General features: G+C 41.1%; 1 protein-coding gene across 1 annotated transcript in view; it reads right to left on the bottom strand.

The window, feature by feature from the left end:
• LOC137990899 (transmembrane channel-like protein 3) overlaps positions 1-10000 on the bottom strand; it is a 23753-nt gene that overhangs the window by 9657 nt on the left and 4096 nt on the right. Inside the window, exons 5-13 of the mRNA XM_068836004.1 lie at positions 9369-9444; positions 7248-7329; positions 5638-5744; positions 5268-5351; positions 4566-4711; positions 3674-3821; positions 1925-1968; positions 1347-1494; positions 40-149 (exon numbers count right to left, since the gene is read on the bottom strand). Of these exons, the coding sequence (XP_068692105.1) occupies positions 40-149; positions 1347-1494; positions 1925-1968; positions 3674-3821; positions 4566-4711; positions 5268-5351; positions 5638-5744; positions 7248-7329; positions 9369-9444 (945 nt within the window). The remainder of the gene's footprint in view (positions 1-39; positions 150-1346; positions 1495-1924; positions 1969-3673; positions 3822-4565; positions 4712-5267; positions 5352-5637; positions 5745-7247; positions 7330-9368; positions 9445-10000) is intronic.

Here is a 10000-nt window from a genome sequence, read left to right as displayed (position 1 = left end):
GCATGAAAATTCAAATAGTGTGATAAAAATTCCATATACCTTGTCAATTCCCAGTAGAGTGCTGTTCTAGGATGATACTGCTCAATCATAGCTATTAACTTGAAAAACACTGGACAAACAGCATTCATACCAGTAATTGCCAGAGAGATCTTGAAATACAATTATAATTTCTCATTAGACACTAAAAGTGACTGAAAACCTAAGACAGTAAGGGTACATCTTTCGACAGAAATGCAAAAAGCGGGGCTCCCGTGTTATTTATTCGTTTGTTATTTATTTGTTAGTTATTTAGCCTGCGATCCAATCGAAAACCAGTACCTGGTCAGCAGTCAACTTTAAAAAACCAGGTGACCTCGATGAGCTTTAACTTGAGCCCACGATATGGTCACGTGATACCGGTCAGCGGACAACTTGTTTGGACATGTGTCAATTAACGATGTTATGGAGATATTCCCGCTAAAAAAACGCGAGTTGCACCACGGGGTTTCACGTAGGCATACATCCTGGAGGGAGGACGACCGTAGGGTTCTCTCGCACAGAAGGGTCACCATATTTTTTGTCCATGGTGCTCCGCGCGCACGCCTTCGCTATTATTCAGTTTATTATTTACAGTCACATCCGTTATTTTCCCGTTACTCTTAGTATTTGAATTCAAACTTGTTTTAACTACCATATTTCATCACATTTTTTCCAGTATTACGTCAACATTCATTTACTATATATATGTACATCTCTCATTCACTCTCTCACTCACTCTCCTGACTCTCTCATTCACTCAGACTCACTTTCATTCTTCCTGAAGAAGGTTGGTTTGGCCAGCCGAAATATAGTACACCGCTAAAATCAAATCTACGTTGTATCGGCTCTTGCTCAAAATATCTAGGATAGCACAGAAAACACCTAGTAGTTAACTTAAAACATAAGTGAACGGATTAAACGTTTCTCAAACGATTTTTTTTTTTCAGTCAGAAAATCTGTGTTTTCGTGTTCCCATCAGTCCTTTCGTTCACAAGAATACGAGGACGTAGAGCGAATTCCCCATCCTTGGCCCTATGGCGATGACACACGTTAGGTCTTTTTGCTGAAAGTCAAGTGTTGTTATTTGGAACAGCGCATAAAAGTAGTTACAAACCATTTCTTCGGGATACAACAATTTGCGTTGTAGATGTGTTGCGTCGGCCTTAAAGGCTGTTGAACAACGACTTTAGACGCTCGTCAAACATTGTTAGACGAGAACTGAAATTCATAAAAATGATGCAAAGATCTAGTCGAAGCTTAACAGCAGATACACCCGACTCCTTGACATGCTCATTAAGAATGAATCACAGTGAACAGTTTTGTCTCACCTCGTATTGTTCCAAAACCGTCGGGGTCTTTCCTTGCTTTTCTCGTTCATCTGAGCGTTTGACAACCAAGTAGATTAGATAGGCACTTGCGCTTAATACCCCAAGTACGAGAATGTTAGCCATTACCCGAAGAGCTACAAGAAGCTTCCTATAAAATGTAGATTAGCAAAAACTATAATAAGAGCTATTTTGATAGGGTCTCGTAGAATTCAAACTAAAATAATTCGGCCTGCGATTTGTTATTTGGCTAATAGTTCTAATAAACTAGGTTGAACAGGAAGCTTAGCTTATTAAACTTTTCCAGGATATATGCTTCATTGGCATCATGGAATCATTTCATTTCATTCATTTCGATCGCACTATTTACAGGTTAGGAAAAACTGAGGAAAAAAACATTTCAACAGCAAAAAGAAGGATATATAAGGAATTAATTATTTTAATTGTTGGGAAGTGTGTGTAGTGTGCAAAGTAGCTAAAGCTTTCGCGTTGGCCACTATCTAGGTATAAAAGATAGTCGAGGAAAATTCAGTACAACACAGAAATGTGTGGCAGAAAATTCATAAACGTGAAAAACGTACTTGTTTTGCGCTTTTCCTGACTCGACTGCCTCCAATATTTGTTCCTGCAGTGGAAAATTGTAAGACATTTTTCAGTGTAATGTCGCGAAGAACCTTTTAATTTGCTCCAAGTTACGATTAGTGATTTTTGGATGGGGGTGCATGCTTCGTATCTGTCCAGACGTCTTGTAACATGTCAGATAAGGTGTGAAAATAATTAATCAAGACGCAACACTTTTGAATTACAGTCAGCTCTCTCGTAAGCGACCACCCTTGGTGCACGACAAAGTGGTCGCTTACGGGAGGTGGTCGCTTACGGGAAAGATCAACAAAATAAGTCTAACACTGGATTGATCAATTAATTACATAAACATAGAGCGAGTTTCAAATGAGTGTCGTAAAACCAAAACCAAAGAAATTACTTTGGCCAATCAAAAAGGACTGAGAAAATCCGGCAAACCAATCAAAACTCGAAGTAATTACACGTAGCGGACACAAAGCGCGGGAAAATGTGCACGCGTGAGCCACGATTGGTTTTGGTTTCACTTCTGATTGGTTGAAAAAATGCCGCGAGAACTTTGAACCAATCACTGAGTGAAGTAATCATAAACCAAAGTAATTATCTAATTACTTTCGACACTCAATTGAAAACCGCTCTATTGCCTAATCAGCTAAAATTAGGCAAATAGAAACTAATTTATTTGATTTTTTTCACATGCAACAAGTTTCGGGAAAAGTAGAGTGGAGTGTACGGTACTTGTCAATGTGTCTCATGTTAATGAAAATCACCTGAAATTTAAACCGAACAAAACCTAGGAAAACAACGTCAAACATGGGGTGCATATACTGAAACGTGAGCCACTGAATTAAAAAGATGGAAATGCAGTTGCAGTAGTGAGGCCGCTGTCAAGAAATTTTACTGAAGCCGAACATCCCAACACCGTGTCAAAAGAAGACGAAATTTTCGGCCACATACCATTACAAACGTCTCAGTATGTTAGCAAATTCTTGAAACGAACGACCAACAATGGAAAGGTCATTATAACAGGAAAACGTGTACATCGCGGAGCAGGTTATGGACTGGAAATTCCCTGCAGTTACATTTTCTACGGAGACAATGACATTTCTATTCCATGGCTTAAAGAAAAGATTTGAAAGCACTGGCATATTTCACATTGAATAGCGCCTGGGCAATATATGCATTCTTCTGATGAAACTTTGTACTGACAGTATATCATTTTGGAACAGATCACTGTAACAATTAATGTAAACTGTTATCTGTCAGCAGTCCGGGGTAGCGTCATTAAAAATTGAGCTTTTGTCACTTCTGAGTAGTGATTCACTAACGATCATACATGATTATGTTGGGTGGTCGCTTACCAGATAAAGAAAACAAAAGAATATGTCAAATTTCTGGCCTAAAAGGTGGTCGCGGTCGCTTTAGAAATTTGAGTGGTGGTCGCTTACGAGAGAGCTCTGGGGACAGTATTTAACTGAGGGACAGAACGGTTGTTTACGAAGTGGTCGCTTACGGGAGGTGGTCGCTTACGAGAAGTGGTCGCTATGAGAGAGTTGACTGTAGTTAAAACGAGTAAACGCCTTTCTGAGGTCAAGTAATCGAAGAGAGATTAACTTTCCTGCCGCTCCATAAATTTAGTCTCGGACATTAGTTGTGGTGAAAGATCAATAGCTGTCATCTAGGTCACTTAAAAAAGAGGATTTTGGTGTGGAATAAAATGTGTTTGCCTGATTTGCAGGCCCTAAACCTACCCTAATCGCAGTGGTAAGTGAGGCTAGTTTGTTCTCAGCCGTTTCTCTTTCAGTTATGAGAAAGTCCCACGCTGAGAATACCCGCCCACCAAATGGGTATTGATCTCCTTGTCCAGATGATTTCACCATCCGCTGCTCACGAGTAATCCTGAACAAGAAAAGCTGGATTCAATATCAAACCGTTAACAGAGAAGACCATTTATGTCGCACAACTTGTAACAGAGGGGTTTTCACTTGAGTAAATTCCTTCAAACGAAAATAATTTTTTCAGCCAATCACAGTGCACGCAAGCAATAGACCACTTTAGATATATCAAAATTCATCATCTCAAAAGGCATCATCTCGAGGCTCTGGGGAATAAATAGAAGGATTTGTATGAGTTTATTCCCCAGAGCCTCGAGATGATGTCTTTTGTTTAGGACTGAATTTTAATATATCGAAAGTGGGCTATTGCTCAGCTAAATAAATAAGTACATTCAAACAGCATTACGCGAGGAGAAACGCGTGCGAGTTAGTCAGTCACACTTAGTTTTTTAGTCTGAAATGTCATCCATCTTCTCGCCCTCGGTGGTTTTGGACAAGAGGTCGGGGATGACAGTTCAGACTATTAGTTTTGCTTCTTATTGACAAAGAATGACATGAGGTGTTTTTAGCCACACACTGGTGTAATGATGCAAAATGGAGAAACGGGCAAATATGCTTTCGATACACAACAGAAAACCGCTTGATAACCTTATTTAAGAACTCGTCCGAATATAGCCTAGTTCCGCTAACATGCCATGACTATGCAAGCCCACGGTTATGGGATTGGAGTCTGGTAAAGAGGCACCACTTAACACTTATTTAATGCAAAATACACTCGCGTTCAATGTCACAAGCATAGAATACGTACGCTCGGAGAACGATGATAATGCTAATAAAATAGGTGCCCATAAACACTACAAAATATGCCAGAGGTAGTGGATACGTAACCCCGCCCACTTGAATCAGCTCGTTTCCATAGTAACCATAGAAGAGAAAAGAATACTCCAGGTAGCCCTGTGAAAAGAAGGAAATTGCATATATGCATCATTAGTATTTAAAATTTTATATTATTTGGAAATTCTTGCACCTCTCCGCCCTGCTTAATGTAATTAACCTAATTTTCGCATGGCTATCGTTGTTTCGGATCATAGCCACAACCCTCTGAGTCAACACTGCCCCTTGTCTTTTTATTTTTAGGAGCACGTCCCAGGGGGGTTTCACGGGTGTTTTCAAAATAGCCAATCGTAAGAGACGTATGGTCGGTCACTGATTACATCACGTGCAGCACACCCGAAACACGAAGGTATTTCATGATGACGAAAAGATATTGCAGTTCTAAAAATACAAAAGATATGATACAGGGTCGACTCAAGGGTATAATACACATGGAGGCTCCAAGTAATGGGCTCCTGGAGAGATGTAATCAACTGAGAACTCAATCTAAACCATTCCGTAAATTTTCCAGAGTCTTTCATTTGCTGAAACTAGAGGACACAAACGGGGACTGCGAGGATCTAAGACTGAAATGAGTTCCCTCGCAATTTTTTTTTGGTCTACTTTAAGAACTAACCTTTGCGTCAAGGACGGCTGTTAGTCGCTGAGCTGTACGCTCTTCACTTTCCGGAATTCTGAAAGCCGTGGAGGGGCTCATAAGCTATGGAAAAATCAAAGATGAGAACAACAGGTGAAGTGTTGGTAAATCATGTGGTTTCGATTTACTCTTTGTTAAAAGAGGTTAGTGTGGCGGGATAATTGCCAGGACCAAGGCTTTTAAAGCACATATTATCCACTCAATTCACTTTCAATTGGCTCCTGCTGAAAAGAATTCGGACTGTGATGTTACACTGCAAGTATCGATTCTAGTCATTGTGTTTGTTGCGTAAAGAGTAGAGATATCGCCTCCCAGCCCTCCCCTCTTGACAAAAGATTAAGACACTCACCTGTGGAACGATGACAAAAATTGTGATAAACGTCAACAGGACAAAGTTCATCCACACGAGAGAACGCAAAAACAGGAAAAACGAACCAATTCCAGCTCCAAAATAACCTGTAAAATCAAATTGATTCGTCATTAACATTCGAAACTGATTAATTGCCTCGATCTCTAACTGTAGTCAGAACTGAGGTAGTATACAAAAATTTGGTTTTATCAACGAAGTTGATAATGTAAAATGGCCACCGTACAGAGATTCTAAAAGCTGACGTTTCGAGCGTTATCTCTTCGTCAGAGCGAATCTCTGACGAAGGGCTAACGCTCGAAACGTCAGCTTTTAGAATCTCTGTACGGTGGCCATTTTACATTATCAACTCCGTTGATAAAACCAAATTTTTGTATACTACTTCCCCACCGACGCAGCACCACAGTTTCTTTAGAAACTACCCCCTTCATTCATTTGTAGTCAGAAGGTACTTTGTTGGTAAGATTGTGTGTGCGATGGTAAAAGAAATGATCATCACTACGTATTCTAGTGATACTGAATAACTTGACCACTTCCCTTCAGGAAGGCATTCATGGAAAGACTGACAAGTACTTAACACGTTGACTCTCAGTTGTGATCAGTATGCAAATTCTCTTTGCAATTTCAATGAAATGTCAGTCCAACAGGTATTGAGAATGAAGATAATTATCAGCTTAGGAGGTGTGATCTTGATATAACATGTATACCAAATTCTCATGACTACCCAACAAAGAAATCTATGATACTAGTTAGGAGAATGAACGTTTCGATCTTGGAAATGAAACGGTTAAGAATTCTAAGGGACCTCTTTCCGTACTCTTTGTGAAAAGTACATATGTTGGTTCTTGAAGTCCAACCGAGCTTTGCAAACAATGCTGCTGTGTGACACTTGTGTCCCGAGAAAAACTGATAATTAGATGCACGCCCCACCCGAAATGAGCAGAAAGGTAGCATTTTACTTTAAATGAATTGAAGACAGGCCAGATTTGATCCCTCGACTCATCGTTTAGTTAGGTATTCTAGCAAATGAGTCAACCGGTTGGCGCCGTTTAGCTCAGTCGTCGCCTTCGCACCTTGATTTTGTGCCGTTGGTTGAAGACCAGTTAACTGATCTGTAACAAGAAAGCGGTTTCAATTCGTGGCCCAAAAGGCGCTGTCACTCGATGCAATTTTTTTTCTCGCAACTTTTCTTGCAACTTTGTTTGCTACAAACGTTCTCACCGTTGCGGAGAAATTTGCTTGATCCTTGTTACACTAGGCAACGTTTCTTGCAACTTGTCTCGTTTTTGGTGATCACATGACGTTAAAGGAACATTTTTATTGGCTGGTGCCTGAAACTGTTGCGACACAAGTTGAAGGACAGATGTTACACTACGCAATGATTAAAAAATTCGTTGCAACGATGTGTGAAGCGTTGCGGACTTTCTGCAACGGTTTTTGCAACTTGTCTTGCAACGTTTTTTGGCCGTTCCATGGCATAATACATTACGCAATGTTTCGTGCAACTTGTCTGGCCATGGCGTTGCGAGAAAAGTTGCACGAAAAATTATACATTGCAAAAGGGCCCTCAGTCTGCTGTCCGTTTGTCTCACCTTGAATATTTTTAATCCTCTTTTCCCAAGGGATAAAGAACACTATAAAGTTTTGGAATTGTCTTTTGATTTGTCGGAAAACCTGTTGAAAAGTACAATAAAATAAGTTAAATTTGCTTTATTGCTTTACGTTTAAACTTAGTCAATCGAAGACAGGAGACCGCTATAGGAGGTGTTTCTAAGAGTACAAACTATCTCGCGGATAGTGAATGTCAAATAATGCATAAACTACGCATGCGCCTTCAATGAGTGTACCGTCATATGGGTAGAGAGCTTGTTGGATAATGCTGTGGCAATGTGTTATTTACAATAAGGTGACATTTCTGCCAAATCAGCGGACTAACTTTTTTTTTAGCCAGTGAGAGCCGGTTTAGCTAAAAGCATAAGGAGACCTGTAAAATTATGGCTGGCTAAAGTACCACCCTACTATCTCAATTTTTGGTTAACCTTGAACAGAGAGTAGCTTAAAGTAATCCCCGTCGTCCAGAACCTACCTTTTACTAACCGATTTAAAGAGATTAACGGTTGAGACTCCTTGTTTTTACGGGATCACCCTGCGAGCAGAGCCTCCTTTTGTCTTTTTCTATAATGAGGAGGAGAAAAGGAGGCTCTGCCCGAATCGCGTCAACTCTTTGAAGCCGCCGCAGCCCGAGCATCTGGACTAGTCAATCTTGTTTTCTCTCGTCAAACCGGTTTTTCCAGTGCGAGCGTCCGTTAAGTGACAAAACCGATGGTTATAATTGAGCCTGCTGCCATGAAAAACCAAGATGGCGGCGAGATCTGGCATATTAGGCTTGGGTTCGAAACTGTATCCTGGCAACATGCAGCGCATACTCAATAAAGATCTTACTCGATTCATGCAGAGCCTTTCTCGAGAACGCCAAAATCGAGCAAGCAAAAGAAATGCTCTGCTAGCAGGGTGTTACGGGGTTAGTTTATAAAGAAACCATTTGGTGCGGCGTCTGTGGGTAAATAGGATAGTTTCGAATTGTGCAGCAACAAAAGCACAGAGATGTGCTGCGCAATAATGCGGATGAATGGTAAAGGAAAGTTGCACGCGCATTTTTCACTTGCTTTCAAACCACTGATGAAGAGGGAGTACCTCGAAACGTTTGGTTCACATTTAAAATTCAAATTTGAACTTTTCTTTACCGACAAAAGTACAGAGTAGAGGTTCAGGGAAATAATTTGCATTTCCTCTGTTTTGAACTCAACAAAATGCAAAATAATTTCCCTGAACCTCGACTCTGTCTTTTTGTTGCTGCATAATTCGAAACTAGCCTATAATTGTTGGTTTTCACTCACGTGATCAACAGCCATGTTTTTCAACGAAAACAAAAGAAAACGTTTGCATAATAATAGAGTTAAATTCCCGGAGGGTTTGGTCGGGGCTCCAACATGGCCACCGTTTCTTTGTTTAGGGGTTCCAACATGGTGGCCGTGACGTCATGTGAACCGAGAATCCACAGTAACTGAAGAAGATTTGTGAGTTAACGTTTCGGTGTATGACCAAAGTTCAGTGAGCAAATATGAACGCTAGAAACAAAATATCTGAAATTGAAAACGTGACGAAATATAATTATTTATAACCTCGTGGGCAGATCCAGGATTTTTCTTGGGAGGGGGTGCACCACTAAGGAATGGCGTAGCCAACTGGTGACGTTTTTTTTTTCTAGCAGAAACCAGGTGTATTAGAAAGCCTCAGGTCATCTATGGGGGGGGGGGGGGGAGGGGAAGGGTGTACCCTCCCCCTAGATCAGTCCCAGACCCTTTTTTTTGCAAGTAGTGGGATCCCTCTATCCTGGGGTTCTTTTCTCGAAAGTCCCGAAAACTAATATTTTTCGGACCCGAAAAGCCATCAGTGAAATTGCCAACCGCTTGTTTTGGAAAGCCGGTCTTTTAACACGTTTTCAAGGTAACAAAACGAAAACTAACTGTGAAGTTTGACGAATTAAACCCTCTCCGTTCTTGAGATACATAGGGAATTGTGACACTCGAAAATGGCCCGTAAAGTTTCGGGACTTTCGAGAAACGGCCCCCTGGAGAGATATCTAAGAGAGATCCCTCTAGGCCTGGATCCTCTACGGACAGGATCGATGTGTGTTCGATTTCTTTACTTACCCTTATTCGAGATTCTTTGAAATGCTGCAGTCTGTTCAGATCGCCCGAATGCGCGTCCACATAGCTTTTAGCATTTCTGAAATAATCATACATTCATTTAAGTTTATCTCTCTTCCAACGTCGGTGTTGTTTGTGAGTGAACAGAAAAGGCGAAACCACAGATAAGCAGTCAAAAAAATGATAAAAGACGCTAAGTATTTAACAGACTCCTGCACTGCAGGTGCAGCAGCTTGCGAGGGAGAGGGTAGGAAAGGGAGAGGGAAGGAGAGGGGAGGGAGAGGGAGGGAGACGGGGGGCGAGAGAGTAAGGGGAGTGGGAGAGGTGGGAGGGAGAGGGCGAGAGAGGGAGCAACGGATACAACCATTGCTATAGATGCATCAAAAAAGAAAAAATCTCCATTCTCGAAACTAACGCTTGCGCCGTTAATTGTTTTGAGCTCAAGCCGAGTTCACAAGCACAACAAAAAGGAAAACGGTCATAAGTTGCCTGTACAAGTGCGCGTTAGCGTTTTTCGGATACAGACTATAAACCCTAGGCCACATTCGTAACCCTTCGCGACGAGTTGGAGATGGCCCGGGCATTTCCACTGTTATAGACTGGCCTTGTGATGGGCACACCATTCAATTGGATCT

The sequence above is a fragment of the Montipora foliosa genome, chromosome 2, assembly GCF_036669935.1.
Source record: "Montipora foliosa isolate CH-2021 chromosome 2, ASM3666993v2, whole genome shotgun sequence".
Lineage (NCBI taxonomy): Eukaryota > Metazoa > Cnidaria > Anthozoa > Scleractinia > Acroporidae > Montipora > Montipora foliosa.
This window is presented reverse-complemented; position numbering and strand designations above follow the sequence as displayed.